Raw genomic sequence first — 23470 nt, forward strand, 5'->3', positions numbered from 1 at the left:
GCTCATCTTCCATGACTGAAAATGTCTTGTTTCTTTTCCCTAGTATTCCAATACAATCGTTAATTATTGTTAAAGTATTAATTATTGTTCAAAGGAGTCTGTGATGGCTGTGTGATAGCCAAGAGTGAGTGATGCGCTTATTTATTTTTATTGGTAACTTTAATTATAGGTATAATCTAAATATTATTTATTTCTAATATAACTCCCCATATAATCCTTTAAGAGAAGCACCCAGTATTACCCAGTATGAAATTATGAATCAGAAAAACTTCTTCCTTAGTCTTCTAGAGACCTAAGTTGTATTTTTTCCAGGTCAATATTTCTTAGTAAATTCTTTCAGAGAATACACATACCTTTTTGTTTGCTTAATATGTTTTTAAAGGAACCCACCTTATACTCCTGTCATAAAAGGATATATATATACCAATAATTTGGTTGTGACCATTTGCATCATGACATCACAGCCACAAATATTCGCAAAATGGTAACATCAATTCTATTTTCAAAATGGAGTTCAATTATAGATCAATACTTTCAGTAATTTAGCCATAAGACCCTATTATCAACCCCACAAAGAAAGTGACAACCACATATTTCTCTGTGTATCTAATCACTGTCGTATTTTCACTCTATTAATAGAAAGATTTCATGAGTGTAGAGCTCACTGACGGGCACATTAAAGTCAGCTACGATCTGGGTTCAGGAATGGCTTCCGTTGTCAGCAATCAAAACCATAATGATGGGAAATGGAAATCATTCACCCTCTCAAGAATCCAAAAACAAGGTGAGTTTCTATAGTAATAATGCACTGTGAGCCTTAATCATGTTCTCCAAAGCTCTCGGGGGCCTAATCATGAGGAAGACCCTGTCTGTAATTTTAGGTACTCACCAATTCTGTGAAAAATTGATACAGTAATTTCTTTGGCTTAGATTATAGTGGTTTAGGTTAGACAGGACTGATTGAAGAACTAAATGGCTCTCTGTCATTTTCTTTTGAAACTGAGAGCTTAATTTGAAAGAATAAAACTGTCTTACGATTGTAAAATTATATCCTGCAGTAGGTTTTAAAAGGTTGTGTGATTTTCTTTTCTTCTTATTTTGCCAAGATTTTGCTTTAGAATGGCCCACAGGTAGAATTTCTAGGGGTTGTTAGAGCACAGCTACTGGTTCTTTGTTAAAAATGCCAACAATTTGTGTGTGAAAATAAATGTTTAAGAATGATGTAATATTTTTATGGTTCCAAGATATTTTAAAAACACATTCACAAAGTTTATCTAATTGGTTCATATCAGCAGGTATTTTTTTTTCTGGTGTTACAGAAAAGGAAACATAGATTCAAATGTCACAAGTATGTATATATATATATATGATCTCCCAACCAAGACAGAAATCCAAGTCTATTAGGTCTTAGTGTGGTGCTGTTGTTGCTTAAGTATAATTTCCCCAATTCTGTGTACTATAGCATGACTAATATCTGCAAATGAAACTGTGATACTTCTGTTTATCTAATTAGCCCTAATTAATTGTGACCATGCCAATATGACATTTCATGGAAATTTAGGTTTAACGTCGCGTCATCCTTCATTCCTGCATTTAACAAATACCTGCCAAGCATCTCCTAGGTACTATGCAGGAACTAAATGAAGTCTATGACTGGTTCTTAACTTCAGAGAGCTTGTAGTCTAATGGGGTGAAAGACAAGCAGATCGATGGTTAGAGGAAAGAAAGCTGATAGCTGTGTAGAGATAGGCAGGCAAGGAATCTCAGAAGAGAGAGACATTTAAGTCCAACAGAGAGGTCAGCTCCCTGAGTTGAGGATTTGCTAGATAAAAAGCACCTTTGACATTTCAGAGAAGTAAAAGTAGGGAGTGCCTCACAGAGCATAATACATGATACGTCATTTTCCAACTGCTTTTCCTTGGAACGTGAAGGCCTGGAGGAACTCCCCAGTTTGGATAAAAACTGGTTGTGCACCAAATAAATTGGAATACGGCTGAATACATTGCTCCATGTAAGAGAGACACAGCAAGGTCGCATGTTAGAGGCTCTGCACAATAGTTAAGAAGAATATTTAACTCTGGCCCAACATTTCCCAAACTTCTTTGATCACCAAAATCCTTCCATTCTTACACTACTAGCCTACTGAGCACAGTTTGGGAAATGCTTTAGTAACTATACGTAAATCCACAGGCTGACCAGATGGATGTGGACATAAAATTACCAGATGGGGCAAGAGAGATACAGAGCTGGTTCACTAAAGGCCTTATGAAATAAGCTCATGAGTTTCAAGTTTACCCTGAAAGCTACAGGGAACTACTGTTCTAATCAAGGGTGTCTATACCATCCCACCATCAGATTTGTGCTTTAGTAGTTTCTTTAGCAGCAACTCAACAGGTAGGTTTGTGACAAGTTCAGCTGCTGCAGTCTGCAGTCAAATGGGTGAAGAATGAGGAGAATAAAACTGTGAGAATGGAGAAGGAAGAGTGGAGTTGAAAGATATTAAGCATTTTAAAATTGAGGAGCTGGGTGATATACTCAATGTGAAGGCTAAGTGAAAAAAAAAAAAAAAGAATATCAAGAATTGAGGCAGGGGGTCCCGCGGGGGTGAGGCCGACGGAGTCCTAACGAAGCATGCCCGACTCCGGAGACCAGGTTCAAGACGCAGATCTGATGGCATTTGCTGAAGCTGTGGGGTTAACATTCACAGGAAAGAGTCCAGGGGTCTCTAGCCCTAAGGACTTCTTTGCTCTATCCCTCTGGCTACACAAGGATTGATATATCCCCTTCCATGGATTATCATCCGTGTCTCCCACGAAAGGGTTACTGGGGGGCCACTGGGCAGTTAAACTTTTTGTTCGCTCTGCAAGGGGAGCGAGGGAGTGACTCCGGCAGGAAGCCTCCTGGTGTGACTTCCCTGCTTTCACCTCGCTTGAGGTTTTTTCTGTCTCAGTTTCAGCCTTCCTTGAGCTTTGAGAAACTACTTTTGGCTTGTTGAAAACAGCCCAGGAATCTGCAAGGGCAGAGGGCTCTGGAGGGGAATAGGGAGGGAAAGGGTCTTCTGTTCCCCCGTCCGCACTGCTGGTGGCGGAGAGCCAGGGGTTAAATGCTATTAGGATAGCCCAGAGCTTTTGTAGCTCCCTTTCTGTTACCTCTACTCGCCTGCTCTGTAACAGCGCTTTGAGTACCCGAGCCTGAGGGGCTCGGGCTGAGGGGGGAAGGTTTCCCATTGTTACAGAGGGGCACTCACCCGACTCAATGCAATGCTTTCTTGCCGGGGTCCCTGTTCGGGCGCCAGAATGAGGCAGGGGGTCCCGCGGGGGTGAGGCCGATGGGCGCCAGAATGAGGCAGGGGGTCCAGCGGGGGTGAGGCCGACGGAGTCCTAACGAAGCATGCCTGACTCTGGAGACCAGGTTCAAAGACGCAGGTCTGAGTTTATTGTTTAAGTGCAGCAACATATATAACATTCCAGACCAATCAGAAGTTTACACCATCCTTAGGGCAACCAATGGTAGGAAAGATAAGGTACTATGTAGGGGCTCTAAGGGGCTTACTCAGGCGGGCGCTGCCACTTCCCGGTGTGCTGAGGAAGCTTGTATAGGCGGAGTGCGCTCACGGCATTGCATCTGCCACTGCACTGAGATAAATCTCCTTAGCTCTTCCCACAAAGAATGATTCCATTTTTGTTTGTTTTGTTTTTGTTTAAATAGCAAGAATATGTCTGTACCATTTACCAAGCTGTTGGTTACAAGAAAGAGAATAGGTTTTCTAGAAGAGATGCTGAGTTCTCTGTTGGACATTTTGTGTTAAGGGTGCTCTTACAGTCTTAAGCATCGTAGGGAAGCTGTGCAATTGGCAGGCAATTGGTTGTGTGTACCTGAGGATCAGCAGAGCTCTAGGAGAGAGATGAATCACTAGGAACCATCATCATGTTTGAAATAGTTGTAGCTGAATAAGGGAAACCCAACAATCATATCTAGAATAAGATGACCCAAAACCCTGGAGCAAACAGCAATACTGAAGCGCTACAGTGATGGAAGACCCCACAAAAGGGGCTGGAAAGAAATAAACAGAGAAAGGAGAAAAAAAGGAATTTTCAGTAGATGAAACTGGAGATAGAGTGACCAATTAGGTCCAGTAATAGTCCAGGCCTGAGATGAATGATGGCTTCAAATAAGAGCTGCAGTGTGATATGACACTAGGGAAATGCAAAATAAATCCCCAATGTGATAGCACTGTACACTTATTAAAATGCCTAAAATGAAAAAGACTGACATACCCAGGGCTGGCAAGGATGTGGAGCAGCTGGAACTCTTACACACTGCTGATGAGGATGTAAAATGGCACAGCCACATTAGAAAGCAAGTTGGCAATTTCTTAAAAGGCTAAATATACACCTACCATATAAACTGGGAATTCCACTCCTAAATATTACCCAAGACACATGAAAGCATATAGTCACATAAAGACTTGTACCAGAATGTTCATGGCACTTTTATTTGTGATGCTCAAAAAATCAGAAAACAACTCAAACATCCATCAACAGGTGAATGGATATACAAATCATTGCATGCCCACACAGTAGAATAATATTTAGCAATAAAATAATGAAACTTCAATATGCACATGACATAGATGAATTTCAAAATAATCTGGCTGAAAGAAAGCAAACAAAGAAGAGTACATTCATGTAAAATTATATAGAAAATGCCAAACTAACTTGTAGTTTCAGAAAGCAGATAGGGGCTACTTGTGGGTGGGGTTAAATAGAGACGAACAGGAAGGAAGGATGGCAAAGAGGCATAAAGAATCATTTGAGGCGATGGATATGTTCATTCTCCTGATTGTGGTGATGGTTTCATGGAGATAGATATATATATATAAAATTTACACTTTAATATATACACTTTAAACATAGGCAAATTATACTATGTCAATTCTACTTTGGTAAAACTTTTTAAAAAGGGACAGATATTAGAGTTATTTAAGTGCTGAAACTAGTAGGACTATTTTTGATTCATGAGGAGAAAGTCAGGATGAGTATAATTTAGAAGACTGAGTGGGGGTTATAGTGTCACCAAATAAAATAAATCATTCAGATTTGGGAGTAAAAAGATGATCATTTTGATTTGAAATATGTTTGGTTTGAAGTACTGAGGAGGTATACAGATGATGGTGCCTCGCCTGTTGAATGTGGATTTTTAGGCAAAAATAAAGTTCAGGCATATATGTGAGTGTTCATCATATAGTAAGCAGATATAAATTTGAGGTTACCCTGATGATAACACCTAAGACAGTAATGGCGAACCTAAGACGCGCCTGTCAGAGGTGACACGCAAACTCATTTTTTTCGTTGATTTTTCTTTGTTAAATGGCATTTAAATATATAAAATAAATATCAAAAATATAAGTCTTTGTTTTACTATGGTTGTAAATATCAAAAAATTTCTATATGTGACACGGCACCAGAGTTAAGTTAGGGTTTTTCAAAATGCTGACACGCCGAGCTCAAAAGGTTCGCCATCTCTGACCTAAGAAGTGGCCAAATGAAGGCACATTAGGAAACATGAACATTTCAGAAGTGTTCAAAGAAATAGGTCCGGGCATGGAGACTGAGAATGAAGTTGGAAAGGGCAGAGAAGCAGGAGAGTTTGGCATAGTGGAAGCCAAAAGAGGGAACTTCCCAGGAGGAAGGAGATGTTAACAATATCAAATACTGTGTAGATGTGGACCAAGATAAGGACAAAAGGACCCCATTGGGTTTGGATGTAGGGAGGTCACTTGGATTTTGGCAAGATCACATCCCACGGATAGGGTAGAGATAGGAACTCAAATAAGATTCCAGATGTGTGGGTCATTGCTCCAATTCAGTAACCAGATTAGTTATTTTACATGAATTACTCTCAACTAGTTGGTAAAAGTCCTGTTCCTTGAAATTCAAATGCTTCCTTCAGTAGGCATTCCCCTCCTTCTCTGAGAGACAGTTAGTAGAACCATGGTCTGCTACCAATGGAAGTTTGCCAGGTCCCTCAAGTGCATTGAGATGCATACAAGGTTGAGAAAGATCATTTAAATTTCCACTGGACTCAGAGAGAGGAGGAAAAAATGACCGAAGTAAAAGCAACTCATTTATAACAACTCAGCATGGACTGTAAAATGCTGGTTAAGCCTTTACTCTGTGTCTAGTAGTTAATAAAACCCTTACTTCCCCGCTTACCCATAAATGATGTCTGAACTCATCAACACTGAAATTACATGTTAATAGCTATCCTGTAAGGGAAAGAAATAGGGCAAGAAATAAAAGCAAGTGTTAGCATTTCGGTGCAGTAACCGTTTCACTGCTCTCATTCCTGGAGGATAGAGGAACGCCCTGCCTTTAAATCAGTAAAAATATGCCAGCCTATGTCTTTCCGCCGGAGTTAATGCTTGGGCCAGTGGGTTTCAATTCAATTGTATTTCTGCTCTTTAATCAGTTTTTCTTAGAATGTCTTCTAAAAATGTATATATTCACTCAGGGATAAGGAGGAAAACTACCTCCAGTCACTGGCTGGCCTGAGATAGAGGCAGAATCTCATTTTCACAGACACTATTAGAATATGTGCCAGGTCTGTAGAAAGAGGCTATTTTTATGTTCCAGTCAACAGCCTCATAGGAAAACATCTTTGCAGAGCAGAATAAAAAGAAATATGTATGGAAAAGTCTTGAAAACATTATTTATTTTTATTTTAGCCACCAGTCAGGTCAAAAATAGATGTGTGTATGGAATGAATATGTGCATAAAAATAGTTACATTTTTAAAATCTTAATTTTCTAAATATTTTTAACCAGACAGTTATTTTTTAGGGTTTTTTGTTGTTGTTGTTGTTGTTTGTATGTTTTTACAAACTCTGCTTTGAGAATTTGAGTTCTTACTAGGTTTGGGTATTTTATTTTGGCCATTTTGAAAGGCAATTATGTTTGGTTTTATTGAAGATATTTCTGTTTGGAATGGAAGAACAACAGATTACAATGGAATTTGGAGGTTTGATATTTGGTTTTCCAAAGAACACTATTCTAAAGGATATGAGTTGAGGGAAAATAATAATGTTCCATGGTCAAATAAATGTAGAAAATACTTCTGGCTCTGTGTCCCTTTTGGAGCATTACATTGCTTATCAGCATGTTAAAAGAACTGGGCAGACATAAAGCCAAGATATATATTTAATTTTTTCTAATCCAGTGTTTGTCATATTCATTTGAACCAGGAACATTCAAGAAACTAGTTTTCCAAAGAATGAATGTTTAGAAATGCTATTGTAATCCATTTTGTTCAAACAGCCATTTTCAGACCTTTGCTAATTCAGATCGTATATCCAGAAAAAAGTTGGCGGCCAAACCTGTCATGTTAGTGAACTAGTTTCTCAGTATGCATCCAGGAGCCAAAATACAGTACGCGAAGCAAAGTCTGGGACTGAGCAACTCTTATAGTGAGAAACCACGTCATTCAGAAAGAGCCGTGCCTGACTCTTCAGACTGAAGGGAGAAAATCAATGAGAGAAGAGGTTCCCATCCACTTGCTGAACAAAGCAATTTAGACAGAGAAGGACCTCTCTTTTTTCCTTTCTGAATTCTTATGCTCATCATATTCGAAATACTTTTAAGGCCTGAGAGAGAAGCAATAAGGCCCGAAGACCGTACCCCTCTCACAACACTCAGCATCCTTCATCGAAAATGTAATTTACAATGGATGTGGGCCCCATCATCTTGCAAAAGCAAACGTTGCCATCTCTCTACTTTCGTACACAACCATCCCATCCACATGACTTTGTGGGTGAGCCGAAGCCCCAGGGCTTGTGTGGATACTGAAATGTACAGAAGGAGCCACAGATTCCGCGTATTAATTATCTAACTCCTAATTAGATGTCTACCTATTATTAATTATCTTAGTTTATTTTCTAACTACTTATCTATATTACAGAAAACTATATCAAATGTTTATTTGATGATCGTTTATCTAAACTTCTGTCTTTTATATTGATTGGCTTGCCTTCATTTGTGTTCAGGATATCATTTTCACACTGTGAATAGCTTAATAATGTATTTTATTGATGTTTTTGTTTCTGAAATTATTCAATAGTTGTATAGAGTACAAGTGCTTGAGAAAGTCAATGTTAATTTGAGAATGAAAGTAAATTTATCTTGAAGTAACAGTGATGATATATAAAGATACGGTTGGTAAGGCTCAACTAAGATGTTAAACTTTTCTCTCTTTTACAGCCAACATATCAATTATAGATATAGATACTAACCAGGAGGAGAACATAGCAACTTCATCTTCTGGAAACAACTTTGGTCTTGACTTGAAAGCAGATGACAAAATCTATTTTGGTGGTCTGCCAACACTGAGAAACTTGAGGTAATTTAGTGTATCTTCAGAGCTAAGGATTATGTTTTAATTAAGTAGCCACCATGCTCACCCAAGATCTGAAGTTTAATTACAACAGGAATGTCATAGAACCTTAGCTGCAGAAAGGACTAACCATATTGCATGTTAGAACAACACCAGGTTTTAGAAACCAAAGGATTATTTTGATATATTAGTTGAAGAGATGGATGGGAATCACTGTTTCCCTATGAAAAGAATTATAGAAGGAATTAAAGGTGGAAATTACAGTTGAATGTAGATCTCGTGATTGCTGTTCTCCTTGCACATGCCCTGGAGATAATGGCACACTGGCATTGCTTAGTGTTCTGGAAACTACTCTGTTCCAGGATGCTGGGAGTGTCACCTATCTTATTGCTAAGCAGTAGCATGATAATGGGTATGGGAGCTTTCCCATGTGCCTAATGCTAAAGCCATATTAGTGATTCTCATGCCCATGCCAACTTTTTTAAAAATTTCACATGATTTTTAGATTGCAGGATGGGAAGGTAGAATGATCTCATAATTTAGTTAATTCAAAAAATAAATACAAGTAACTAAAAAAGTTAGAAAATATTTCATGTGGTATTAATTAATTTACTTCTTGTTATAAAAACATCTTATAAGAAATAAACATTATGGAGTAATTGGTGCTTAATAAATGTTAAATGAATTTAATTAAAATGGGATGAATTAATCAACAAAAGACCTTGGATGCATATATGCATAACCCATGGACACAGACAATAGGATGCTGAAGGCCTGAGGCAGTGGGCGGGTGACGGGCTGGAGGGGTTCAATGGGGGGGAAAAAGGAACATATGTAATACTTTCAACAATAAAGAAATATTTATTTTTTAAAAAGAAAAAAAGAAAGAAAATGGGATGAATTGGTGTGGTTAAACCATAAGAGTTCACTACCAATACAGACTAGCATGTTTCTAATTTTTGTATTGCTTTGTTTAGTTCGTTTTTAAAGGTTAAACAGTCCTGTTTAGACTTTACTATTCTACAAAGACATGTTACAGTTGGAAAGATCTGAGAATAACTGAAATGTATGGTGGTCAATTATTTACATATTGTACAAATGGGCAATGGAACTTCAGTCTCATTTTATGATAGCTAGCATGCAGACAAGGGTTATGCAAGCTTTGTGGTGCAAATAAACTGGTTCCTCAGACATCTACATTATGAGGTTTTTGTGTCTGGTCAGAAAAATCCTTGCTGAGCAAATGTATTTGAATGGTGTCATAGTTATTAGTTATTCAACACATGTTTGTTGAGCACCCCCTATAGCCGTGGTCGACAAACTGCTGCTCACGAGCCACATGCGGCTCTTTGGCCCCTTGAATGTGGCTCTTCCTAAGCCTTAGGAGTATCTTAATTAAGTTAATAACAATGTACCTACCTATATAGTTTAAGTTTAAAAAATTTGGCTCTCAAAAGAAATTTCAATCGTTGTACTGTTGATATTTGGCTCTGTTGACTAATGAGTTTGCCGACCACTGCCCTATAGCATAGGAACATTTGTGCATTTTTCTACTCATAAAATTGAGTACTTTAAAAATTCATATTTCAAAATATAAATTTTCTAAGAGAATAGTATGGGAAATGGCCATCTTTGGATTCTAATTACACTGTGGTCAAGGGCAGAAGTCTGTTTCCTGTTCTGATAGTTTTTAAATTCCTTTCCTTTGAAGATCCCTGTGAGATGCTTTTAAGAAAGATTTATGATTAAAGTTTATTTTACTAAATGAAAATGCAATTATAAGTAAATTGTGTTCTTTTTTTCTCTTTCCTTTGACCTAGTATGAAAGCAAGGTAAACTTTACATTTATGCATGACTTCTTCAAGTGCATGGGTTGGGTAAATGTGGCTTCGTAGATAAAGCAGCAGTGCAGAAGCAGAGCGACAGCCTTGCAGCTTTATTCATAGTATATTTCATGAGCAAGTAATGCCTTCTGAGATAGTTCTCATGCTGCTCTTTGCTCACAAAGACGCTGCTGCTTACCCACCATCAATTGAGCTACAACTGGACTTGTTTCACCACCCAAGATGATGGGATTTGCTCTGCTTATTTGTTCAACCGCCGGCGCACAGCGCCCCCTGGTGCCCACAGTCAGCAGCACACGCGCAAAGGGCAGCTAGCTGGTCAGGTTTATGGGTACATCTAGTTCATTGGAAGAGATCAAACAGTCTCTTGGGTTGACCCCGGACTCTGCTCTCTCCAGTACCACGCTGTCCGCTGAACAGTCAGCCCGTGCTCCCACATGCTTAGCACTGCCTTGTTGCTTTTTGCAAGCCTGCAAATATGCAAACGTTTACATGGCCCTTGCACCTTTTGGCAAAGCTGCTTACTTATTGCCATGTTTACTTAGAATTAGCTCTGGAGCCAGATAAAAGGAATCTCTGGAAATAGTGTTTACTATAAGTGTTTGCATTAATGGTGAGGAAGTTTGTGAACAGTCCCTTAGCTTCTCAGGAGCATTGTAATTCCTGTTTGCAGAGAGGCGGTGGCATGAAAGCTGTTAGCAGCAGGCCCCTGTCAGTGGCCAGTCAACCCCCAGAGATACGAAGGCTGGCTCATGCTGGCTAGAACACAAAATTTGGCATTTCAGAGCCGAACTGTGCCGTTTTTCCGAAAAGAAGATAATGAAGCCGAACTGACCCAAGAAATACTTAAGGCAAAAACTAGACTTTTAATTCCAAAACTAGAACATGTAGAAATGAAAGTGTAAAAATAAACAACCCAAGTTGTTTTATAAAGATACAGGAATGAGACCAGTGGAGCTGATGGCTAAAACGCAAAGGCTGGTGTTCAATGGAAATGCACGCTAATAAAACCCTGGAATGACATTATATGGCTTTGTAATTTTGCCTTTGAGGCAAACAGACGAAACAGGCCTGTGGTTACCATTAGAAGTCTGATCAAACATATGTGATTGTTTATCCCCTGTGATTTGCATCATATTGAGCTTCCTAAATCATTGTATTTTGAAATGGTTCTTTGCATTTCCATGAAACAATGAACTACATACATACCTTGTAGGAGTGATTTTCTTTATTGATAAGACCGCTGAAAACCGGTGATAAACCAGTCTCCCTCTAAAGGGGAAACAAGGAAACAAACGAACATTGCAAGTGAAATTCACCCATCTCCTCCCTTTATACAGCAAGGTCCTCACCCTCCGGTTGGGCATGTTCCACATAATAACCAACTGAACAGAGGAGAAAACCTTAGGAACAAAGGGAAATGACCAAAAGAAATAAAGCAGTTCCAGAGAGAAGAGAAAACCAGAAACCATTACATAAATCACCTGATCTACACTGGCAGGGTCTGATTTGCTTCTCCACCTGCTTTTCCTCATGCCCTTTTTTTTTTTTTTTAATAAAGACAAAAAAGGGGAATCATAGGACCATGTGTGGAGAATTCATTGTTATCCTAATCACTATAATATTTTAGTGTTGATTGGATGCTTTTACAGGTACAAAAATGTATTCTTTTTTTTCTATTACTATAGACCTGCACTATGCAATATGGTGGCCACTAACCACAGTGGCTATTGAACTTTAAATTAAATAGAATAAAATAATGATATTCAGTGTCTCATTCACATAAGCTCCATTTCAAGTGCTGATAGCGACAGGTGGCTAGTAACTGACTGACCAATGCAGAACAGAGTGCTTCCATCATCACAGGAAGGCCTACTGGTGAGCACTGCTATAGGCTAAATCAAGAAGTTTCATTGTTTTTGACATAATACTAATTGTATTGAGCACTTACTGTGCGCTAGCATGTTTATCCCTTTTTTAAAAAAGTAGTAAGCTAAAGATAAACATCCAGGTGTCATCTGGGTATAGAATCCATTTTCAAATTCATCGGGAAAACATTAAAGAAGGCTTTGTGCCTTTGGTTGCTATATTTTGTTATTGCTTCAATATGGACTAGAACTTTGGGGTCAGTCTGCAAATCCAACTTTTAAGTATCTTTTTTAAAGGCTGTGATATAAAGAATGTTTCTTAAGCTTTAGCTAAAAAGTGTTCAAGACAAATATAATATTATCTTATTCTTTAGGTACACCCCCACCACCAAAAAAATGTATCAATGAGAGAAATGTTTTATTTTTGAAATAAATGTTTCTAGATTTTTCTTCCTAAATTTTGAGCAATATTTTATTTAGCTTTTTTGGTTATGTGGTTTGATTATGCCGCCTACACTAATGTCTGCTCTTTGGTGAAAAAAGAAATACAGTTCATGATGGGTAAGAAGAACATAAGAAGTCAGCTCATTCCTGTACCTTGTGCTGCTTAAATGCCGTGGGTAAGATTATTTTTCAAAAGGAGAGGAAGACTGATTACATAAAGATTGCTTCTCAGGATGGCATTAACATCCACTTACTCCAACCAGTAGAAGGTGGAAGCATAGATTGCTGGGCACACGTGTGCGTGTGTGCACCGTTTGACAGACAAGTGCCTGCCTGTGCATCAGTTTGCTCTACTGGCTTGTGTCCTGTAGTCACAGACACTACACTGCCCTCGCCCTAAGAATGCTGCCTTTGTTTTCCATGTAACTTTTCAACAGGCCAGAAGTAAATTTGAAGAAATACTCTGGCTGCCTCAAAGATATTGAGATTTCAAGAACTCCATATAATATCCTCAGTAGCCCTGATTATGTTGGCGTTACCAAAGGATGTTTGCTGGAGGTGGGTTTGTTTTTATTGGCTTCTCAAGTACATTCCTATCAGATTTCACTTACTGAGTGTGGGTGCTCTTTATAGGGACCAATCCCTTGTTAATATGTTTTAAATGCCTACTGACCCTAGTCTTGTCTATGTGTAGATTATAAAGCAAGATTGAACCACTTCTATAAATTACTGTAGTCAACTGAATTTAGGAGATGGTATTATGCAGACCCTAAATTGTGAGCCAATTTCCCACATGTCTATACTTCAGATAATGTACTTTTAGCGTTAATCTCTTTTCTGGTTCTTTCTTCATTTCTTCACTGCTTTCCCCTTTTCCTCATTTTTGTCATCTATTTTAGATTTATTTTATCTTTATGTGTTGAATGCAGCTTGTCTGGAGTGTGTTAGGAGTTCACACGAAAAGCTGGTAATCATTTATGCCATCATCATTGATGCATAGCATCTTGTCTGCAGCTTGGAAGTCATACCTCCTTTTCTTTGAAAATGGCACAAACTGGGAAGCACCTGTAAAGTCTTATCTTGGACACGACTGCAAAGTCCTTTGTTATCAGCCACCTTCAGTGTCTTTTCTTTGTTGCCAAAGCAGCCCAGCAGCCCCTTGATTCCACTTGACCATTCTGCCCTGACTTTCAACAGGTGCTAACCCATCAGAGAGAGAAACACAGGTCCCAGCTCAGCTCTTTAAAATATCTACAAGCAAGAGGCCAATAGTCATTAGCAAATATTAATAAGAATTTTATGGGAATTCTAAAAGTGATGAGCTTGTTTACCAAAACAGTTAAATATATCATTCTTATCAAATTTTAATTACCCTGATATGACACATTATTCATTCAAGCTGCTTCCTCCAATTAAAGTTATTTTAAAGCATTACGATGGGAAATGAAGAGAGAACAGGGAAAAAGAAAAGAAAAATGAATGCATCCCAGAGCCATAAGGTTTAAAGACTGGAACAGAATGTTCAGGGTCTTCGTTGTGCATAGTGATAGGCTCCAATTTGCAATTAGCCGTAGACATCCATCCTGGGAAGCTTGGGAATAAGGAAAAAGAAGATGCATACAGGATTGGATTTCTAAGAATTCATTCTGGCCTCTTAAAGTTTTTCTGAGAATTTTAATCTTCCAAAGCCTAAGTCTCATTCACATGCAGAAGATATATACATGAGGATGGAAAACTGTCAAGAAAATGAATGGCTTATATGTGTGGAAATGATGATTCTGTAAAGGCACTTTTCAGTAACCAGGAATTATTTTGCAACTAAAATATGAGGTAGAAATTGGATGTGGATAAATATTGAAAAGTCTGCACAGTAGTTTTAGCTGAACTATCCAAAACTCTATGTTTTGGAAATTGGAATAGAAAATCGATTATATATTTTACAATACCTGTGTCACTTAACTGAAACTGAAACGCTGTGGGGATACTCTGCCTTAAAGGATTCCTTACTTTTACTCCAGCAAAATACAGGACTTTTGAAATGAGCATTTAAGCACTGTAAGTGCCCAAATGCCTGGGCTTGCTTAAGTAAGTCCTAACATATTCATAAAGGGAATTCCTCCTGCCATTAAAAATGATGATTAGCCCTGGCCAGTGTGGCTCCATTGGTTGGGTGTTGTCCCATGCATCGGGAGGTTGCTGGCTTGACTCGCGGTCAGGGCACATGCCTGGGTTGCAGGCTCGATCCCTTTTGGGGGGCGTGCCAGAGGCAGCTGATCAATGATTGTCTCTCATCAATGATGTTTCTATCTCTCTCTCCCTCTCCCTTCCTCTCTGAAATCAATAAAAGTATACTTAATAATAATAATAATCTTTTATATTTTATATCAAAATTTTTAGAATGAAAACAGGCCAGAATTCTTATTTTACCCCAAACTGCTCAGAAATTTTAAGTTAGAGTGAGATACGGGATTTCTTCAGTTGCTCGTAAGCTCTCTATGTGACTATGAATCTTTGTGCTTTCTAAAACGACCATGTATTTCATAACATTGTATATACTGAGGAGAGTGCGCGAAACATAAATTAATGTAAATTTTCTTTCCTTTCACCCCCAGAATGTTCACACGGTTAGCTTCCCCAAGCCTGGCTTTGTGGAGCTGGCCCCTGTGCCCATCGGTGTGGGAACTGAAATCAACCTGTCCTTCAGCACTAAGAACGAGTCTGGGATCATTCTCCTGGGAAGTGGAGGGGCACTTCGGAGAAAACGAAGGCAGACTGGACAGGTATCCTCACACCTCGTTAATAATGCGTTTTCCCTAATGCTGCTATAAAACAATTGTTTTATAAAGAGATTAGTGAGGTGTTTGGGGTTTATAAATTGCACTTATGTTTTTAGATTTGCATTACTTATTTCCACTATCATCTTCTTAGGACAGTATTTTCCTATTGGTCAATTCCAGGTGTAGTTATACTTATATGTAGTCATACCTGTACCTTGTGTTTCATTCGTGTTTATCATATGCATATATAAAGAGAGAAAGCTTAAAATATATTCAAATGATAATAATCTTCTCTTGTCTCTAAGTCCAGGTCCTTATCACATCTGTAGCTACCCATCTAGGGTCCCTTAAATTTAAGTTTCTTCTAGGATTAGTTTCCCAGTTTCATTAGCCAACACGATGCAGTCCACTGGAGCCTAACCTGCTTTGAACAGCCATTTCACAGAAGAGGAAATGTGAATGACCCAAAAAGATATTTTTTAAAAGTTCAACCTCCGTTGTAATGGGGCAAATTTCAGACCACACGGGACTTTCTACCCACTAGATTGGTAAAACACTCAGAAATATGATAATACCAACTATTAGCTAGATATGGATCAAAGGGAATCCTCAGTCACTACTGGTGGAAAGAGTAGATTGTTACAGCCACTTTGGAAAACCGTGTGGCACAACCTTAGAAAGCTGAACATGTGCGCTCTCTACAAGCCAGCAATTTCACTCCTAGGTCTAGCCCCACATTCTTGCACATTTGCACAGTGAGACATGAACAAGAATGTTCATAGAGCATTTTTTTATAATAGCACAAAAACTAGAAACAACCCAGCTGGAGAACAGATCAACTCTGGCACTTTTGTATAATGGGATAGTAATCAGTAGAAAAAATGAATAAATTATAACTAACATAACAAATCTTAAAAACTAAGTAGAATTTTTTAAATGCACTATATACTGTATAACATCATTTTTATAGATTTCTAATATGTTGGTAATACTAACCAACATATTGTTTACAGATGTACATGTGAATTTTCAAAAATAATTTTTAAAAATCAAGGGAATAAAATCCATGGTAACAAGTGTTGGCTAGGATGTAGAGAAAAGGGAACTTCTATGTACTGTTGGTGAGAATGTAAATTGGTGCAGCCACTACAGAAAACTGTATGGAGACTCCTAAAAAATGAAAAATAGAACTACCATATGATCCAGCGATCCACTTATGGGTATTTAAACAAAGGAAAGAAAAACACCAAATCTAAAAATATATACACCCCCATGTTCATTGCAGCATTATTTACAATAGCCAAGATATAAAAGCAAGCTAAGTATTCATCCATAGATGAATAGATAAACAAGTTGTGGCATATATATAGTTAGATAGATATAGATATTCCTATAAATAGATACTCCTGTATATAAGCTATTTCTACTTTATATATGTAGATATTCTTATTATATATATTCCTATTATATATATTCCTATAATATATATATATTTCCCATATATATTTTATCATATGTATATGTATGTGTATATGTATATGTATATGTATATATATATACATATGAAATTTTGTCATTTCCAACACCATGGATGGACCTTGAGGGCATTATGCTAAGTGAAATAAGTCATACAGAAAGACAAATACTATATGATCTCACACATATGCTGAATCTAAACAAAACAAAACAACGAGCTCATAGATACAAAGAACAGATTGGTGGTTGCCAGAGGCAGTGTGCAGAGTAGGCGAAATAAGTGAAGGGGGTCCAAGGGCACATAATTCCAGTTATAAAACAAACCATGTGGATGTAATATACAGCGTGGTGACTATAGTTAGTAATACTGTATCACATATTTGAAAATTGCTAAGAACGTGGATCATAAAAGTTCTCATCAGCCCTAGCTGGTTTGGTTCAGTGGATAGAGCATCAGCCTGTGGACTAAAGGGTTTGATTCCGGTCAAGGGCACATGCCCAAGTTTCAGTCTCGCCCCCCAGGAGGGGTGTGCAGGAAGCAGCCGATTAATGATTTTCTCTCATCATTGATGTTTTTATCTCTCTCTCCCTCTCCCTTCCTTTCTCAAATCAAAAAAATATATATTTTAAAAAATAATTCTCATCACACACAAAAATTCTATACCTACGGTGATGGATGTTAACTATACCTATTGTGATGATCATTTCAAGTACAGTATATGCAAATATCGTCATTACGTTGGATACCTGAAACTAGTATAATGTTGTAGGTCAGTTACTCCTCAATTAAAGACAAAGAAGAGGAAGAGAGAGCTGTCTCTAAGCCAGTGGTTCTCAACCTTCCTAATGCCGTGACCCTTCAATACAGTTCCTCATGTTGTGGTGACCCCCAACCATAAAATTATTTTCGTTGCTACTTCATAACTGTAATGTTGCTACTGTTATGAATCACAATGTAAATATCTGATATGCAGGATGTATTTTCAGGGGTCACGACCCACGGGTTGAGAACCTCTGCTAAGCACAGGCCCTGAGGAAAGGCCTGTGAGAACACAGTGACAGGTGGCTGCTGGTGAACCAGGAGTTGGGTTCTCACCACAACATGGCCATGTGGTGCCCTGACCTCAAACTACAGCCTCTAGAACCTTGAGGAAATACATTTCTATTGTTTAAGCCAAACAATAAAAATAACGGTCTTTAAGAAACAAGGGAATAAAATTCATGTTAGGGGTTACCTCTACGTCGGGGAAGCTGGGAAATGGGATTGGAAAGAATCTCAGAAGAGATACAAAAGTGTTGCTTTTCAACCTAAGTGGTAGCTGTTCAGGTATTCATTGAATTCTAAGTTGTGATGTGTGTTCCTTGCACTCTGAGAAATGTATCAAATAGTCATAATAAAAATAGTTTTTGAAGAGTAGAGGGAGAGAAAAAAAGTGTTATTTTATCTCATTCCTAGCTGCACATAAGCACTAAATACATAAAAATATAAGTGCACTCCTAAATTCTTCATCTTTTAATCCTGAAAAGCAAAATTCTTTTCTCACTACTCCAAATCATAAGCTAGTTGTAATAAGAGGACCAGATAAAACATTCTGAAATAGACTTCCACGGAGGGACATTTGTCAAATATTTAAGCACCAACTCTTGGCTCCACATTTCTCCTCAACAAGGACTAAATAAATGGACTTGAATCACCAGCTTTCAGGACAGTTCTTAAAACACAACAGGATGCTATTAAAACAATTTAAATGAGACAGTATTAATGACTATAGTACACAGTAGATTAGAAGCCACATGTTAATGTTTCAACATTTTAGTGATAATGAATATTTAGCTGTGAAAAGCTCACAGCAAATGCTATCTGAAAGAGGAAACAAGGTTAAATATTCCTGTCTGTTGTAGAAGCAATGCTGGTTACACTGACATAGTTTGTTTTCCAAGTTAACGGTCTTGATACCCATAGAGCTGTTTGCGATTATGTTCTGCTGAAGGAGTTTGAGACTAATTGAGTGAGTCGTTTGCAATGGCCCTTTGATGGATGGTGAGCACTGATCCAACCCGCTGGCGTTTTTGTGTTGGACACACAGCCATATAGACGATTTGGTCCCTCCGCGGAGACACGATGTGAGATTGCACCGTCTCCTTGGCCGCAGGTGACTCGCGGAGGACCAAGTGACCAGTGTGCAGCAAATGCCCGCGCTCCACAAGAAAGGGAGCACGCGTGGCCTCAGCTTTGGGGTCGGGGGATGCGTTCCAGCTCTCTGGGGTTCCTAATCTGATCTCTAAGCCATCCTGGTTGCTATAGTAACGGCAGCAAGAAGAAAGCAGGCATGTTTGTGGATGAAAAATTGTCTTCCTTCTTCCTAAATGAGGGAGACAAGTTACATATTGGTGATAGCAATCTATTCCACCAGCTCAGGGAACAAATTGAAGTCTAAACACTCAAAATGCCAGGAGGTTGGGAGTCAGACCAGATTTCCAGGAGCTGCTGTCCACTGTGAATAGAAGGGAGATGGGGTTTTTGTTGGCACCCTGTGTTTCCGCGTGGGTTCTGTGAGTTAGAGACCCACCGCCTGCAGACCTGACAGGGTCTGCATCGCAAATCTGCTTTGCAGAGAGTTCGGTAGTACTACACCCCCTTTGCACATCACCTCGCAGGCAGAAATGGTAAATGATTAAAAAGCTATTTCCAGCTGCTTTCAATACTGTTGCTTAAGAAAACATAGAGTCTTCACTTCTCGGATAAGATCTCGGAGCAGATGAATCTGCCATCCTGTCAGGGAACCTCTAACGCTAAGTCAAGAGTGGGCTTCCTCTGTAACCTTGGCGACCGCTTGCATTGCAGGCCTACTATGCGATCTTCCTGAACAAGGGCCGCCTGGAAGTGCATCTCTCCACGGGCGCGCGAATCATGAGGAAAATTGTTGTCAAACCGGAGCCGAGCCTGTTTCACGACGGGAGGGAGCACTCCGTTCACGTGGAGAGAGCCAGAGGGTAACAGCCGCCCTGAGAACCCCCTGCCGTACTAACACGCACCCCTCTGCAGCCTGGCCCGGCTGGGCCCCTGTGTGCACGGGCATGCGATGCATTGCCCCAAACTCTCCAGTAGCTTCATTTCTTCTTTACCTTTCCTGCTCAGAAACCTCATTTACCTTGGCCCTTAGGAGTTCTACTCTTCACATTTTTATTCTGCGCCATTCCCCTCTCCACCTTGGGAAAAAGCAAATGTATCTTCTGAAGCTGTAGATGAGACAAGCTCTCCCTCCCTCTGCACCTCTCAGCTATTCCCTTTTCGAATAAGGTATGCACACAGCCAACCGCGCAGAGCAGCTCGCCCGAGCCCGCAGCCTCCGGCAGCTGCTGTTTCATTCAGGTTCCAAAGCAGTGATGGCAGCTGCTTAGAAACCTGTCACCGATCCGGAACGTGCAGGGGCTGCAGGGCCTACTGAGCACTGCTATGTGCGTTCCTCACCCCTGTCCCCATCCCGGGTGTGCGGGGTCCCTGCAGAGTGGCTTCCTGAGGGAGCAGCGTGGAGGGAGAGAAGGGAAAGGTGGCTGTCCTGCCATCATTGTGTGGAGGCTGGCTGCCTCTGTGGATCCCCACGAGCCTTTGCTTCCCACCCTGAGTCAGGGAACTGGATACACATAATAATGCTGTAAGCTGAGCTCTCATTGCTTTGGAATTTCTTCATACTTTCTTTATTGGGAAAGTCAACCGTGTTTTCCACACAATTGTTATATGACAACCCAGAGTGGTAATTTCTTTAGGAGGACAGTTAGAGACAAAGAAAACAGAAGCCGGGAGACGTCAGACCTCCAAACCAGCGATCCGTGTATTAGATTGAAGACATGGAAAGAAGCAGAAATCAAATCTGAAACCCGAATACACAGAAAATACTGTTAAATGCGACAAAAGTATGAATCTGCAGCAGTAGTTAAAATAAGAGGCTATGCTATAAAGACCTACATGTTCCAATTATCCTCTTGTGTGGATAACAGTTTGGATAAGTATTAACAATTTGTTATCTTTGCCCAACTTCTGTGGCTCAGTGGTTGAGCATCAACCCATGAACCATGAGGTCATGGTTAGATTCCTGATCAGGGCACATGCCTGGGTTGCGGGCTCAATCCCCAGTAGGGGGTATGCGGGAGGCAGCCGATCAATGATTCCCATCATTGACATTTCTATCTCTCTCCCCCTCTCCCTTCCTTTCTCTGAAATCAATAAAAACATTTTTTAAAGAATTTCTTTTCTTCTAAAAGTAAATGATTCAGCTTTCCTTGGCTCACATTTTTGTTATTATATAGAGCCTTAGGTCGTGAGCTGAATTGATGCTAAGCATTCTTGCAGAGTGTCTACTGACTGAGATGTTTAGAAACCATGATTAAGACAAATGAGGGATCAATATTTGGACAGAGTAAGAACTTTTACTAATGTAATAGCCAGATATTGCAGTCATGGTCTCTGAGAAGAAATGCAGACTGAATTTCCTCATTTGGGAATGCTCTAAAGTACTGAGTTTCCATGTTTCCACAGCAGGTTTCAGGTTCTTTGCCAAATTGTAATCCTTCTCATTGTCAGAAGGGCTTTTTAAAGGCTTTAACTTTAAATAATTCTAATAAGCAAACGCAGATTTCAGGAATATAGTTGACCCCAAATCATTCAAAATATCTTATTTTGTAGAGAAAGGATTCTGACATCCCCAAGTGCATCATGATGTTGCACTAAGGCAGCGGTTCTCAACCTGTGGGTCGCGACCCCTTTGGGGGTCGAACGACCCTTTCACAGGGGTCGCCTAAGACCATCGGAAAACACATATATAATTACATATTGTTTTTGTGATTAATCACTATGCTTTAATTATGTTCAATTTGTAACAATGAAAATACATTCTGCATATCAGATATTTACATTATGATTCATAACAGTAGCAAAATTACAGTTATGAAGTAGCAACGAAAATAATTTCATGGTTGGGGATCACTACAACATGAGGAACTGTATTAAAGGGTCGCGGCATTAGGAAGGTTGAGAACCACTGCACTAAGGTGTCCTTTTAACAGGTGTTTCTTCAAGACGGGCATTTTATTATGCCAACCTCACAGCTGTTGGCCATCAATCCAACCTTTATTTGATTAAGCTGAGTGTATAGTACATCACTGAAAGCAGATCATTCAGTTAATTGGCCATATAAACAAACAGTTTTGCCATTTTCTGTTAATTAAAGGATATTGTATTGGACATATTAGTGCAGTCACTGAACTCATTGGCATAACAAGAACATATTTGCTATCCTAACATGTCATTCGGCACTCTAAGGTCAAAAACAATCATCACCTATCCAGTAAGCAAGTGCTACAATTAACTGATTAACCAAAGATCCCTAATGATCCTAAGACCTTCACCTAAAAACATTTTTAATGCTTCATACCTATGCTGCGGCATGTTCTGGGTCAAATACTAGACAAAGACTATGGCCTTTAATTGTTCTAAATGTATGTGAGATCTGTATTAATATCCTTTCATCATGGATGAGGAAATATTAACTTTCCCCAAATCACATAACTAGTAAATAACAGAGCTAGCTAGGATATATATATATATATATATATATATATATATATATATATATATATATGACTTTAATACCTCCATCTGTGCTCACCAACTATTTATTCTTACCCCTTTTTGTGACCTCAGAGATTTGTTCAACTTCATGTTGATTATGATACTCTTATTATTTTGGAAATATTTGCTTTCTCCCAACACTTCTCAGACCATCAATGTCAATTACCAGTTCTTTTCCTAAAACCCCAGATCAGATGGTAATTTTAATATTGTCTCACAAAATTATTGGACTTTCACCATAGTAAGAGGTAAACGTTTCAAGATTGCACTTGGCCTTTTCTCTCCCTCCCTGCCTGACTTTACCCCTCCTCCCTTATTCTCTTTTCTTTTCTGTCCCTTCATCTCCAAGAATCTCATTTCAGTCAATTTGGTACCCAGTTCCATGGTACTCCAGTGACCTCTGCTTCTACTGCTGCTTTGCCCCCTGATCCTTCTCCTGGAGTCCACTGAAATGGCCAGTGATTCTAACTGGAAAAAAAGTTAAACCCTTAGAGCCTGAAATAGATGCTTAGGCAAGTATTTCTCTTCTGTGAGTGCATTCTTTGGACAGGTATAGAATTAGGCTAACGACCACCGAATCAGATATTTCAGGACTATGTTGGGTTTTCCAGAATAGGATCATGATTTGGACATGGCAACCCAGATATTTTTATCTTACCATCCAAATGAAAAAAGCTTCAAATTTTATTTTTCATGTAAATTACAAATATTAGGGCATGTCTCTTAATATCTTCTTCTACATATGCAATCCAATTGGTGGTGGTTTGAAAAAAAATCTTAGACCAATATCCAAACAAACAAGAAATAAAAACTCCAGGTATCAACCATTGAAATTGTAAGAAAATACAGCTGACCTATCATAACACACTTTGTAAGGTAATTTTTTATTATATTGGGAGTTTTTTGCACATAGTAGGTCTTCAGGAAAGAGTTGTGGAATAGTACTTGAAAAACAAGAAACATGTCAGAATCATAATGGATATGTTGATTAAGTCCTTCTTTGATCTAGATTTGATGCTCCTAGTGTAAATTCTAAGCAGGATTT

At 39.0% G+C, this 23470-nt stretch overlaps 1 protein-coding gene across 2 annotated transcripts in view; it reads left to right on the forward strand.

Annotated features, from left to right (window-relative positions):
- The window catches only part of LAMA2 (laminin subunit alpha 2), a 484581-nt gene that overhangs the window by 436613 nt on the left and 24498 nt on the right, over positions 1-23470 (forward strand). Inside the window, exons 51-55 of one of the 2 annotated variants that reach the window (XM_059700292.1) lie at positions 640-784; positions 8255-8393; positions 12981-13101; positions 15156-15323; positions 19642-19790. In XM_059700292.1, the coding sequence (XP_059556275.1) occupies positions 640-784; positions 8255-8393; positions 12981-13101; positions 15156-15323; positions 19642-19790 (722 nt within the window). The remainder of the gene's footprint in view (positions 1-639; positions 785-8254; positions 8394-12980; positions 13102-15155; positions 15324-19641; positions 19791-23470) is intronic. The other variant, XM_059700294.1, reaches the window with a different exon arrangement.

The sequence above is a fragment of the Myotis daubentonii genome, chromosome 6, assembly GCF_963259705.1.
Source record: "Myotis daubentonii chromosome 6, mMyoDau2.1, whole genome shotgun sequence".
NCBI classification, from domain to species: domain Eukaryota; kingdom Metazoa; phylum Chordata; class Mammalia; order Chiroptera; family Vespertilionidae; genus Myotis; species Myotis daubentonii.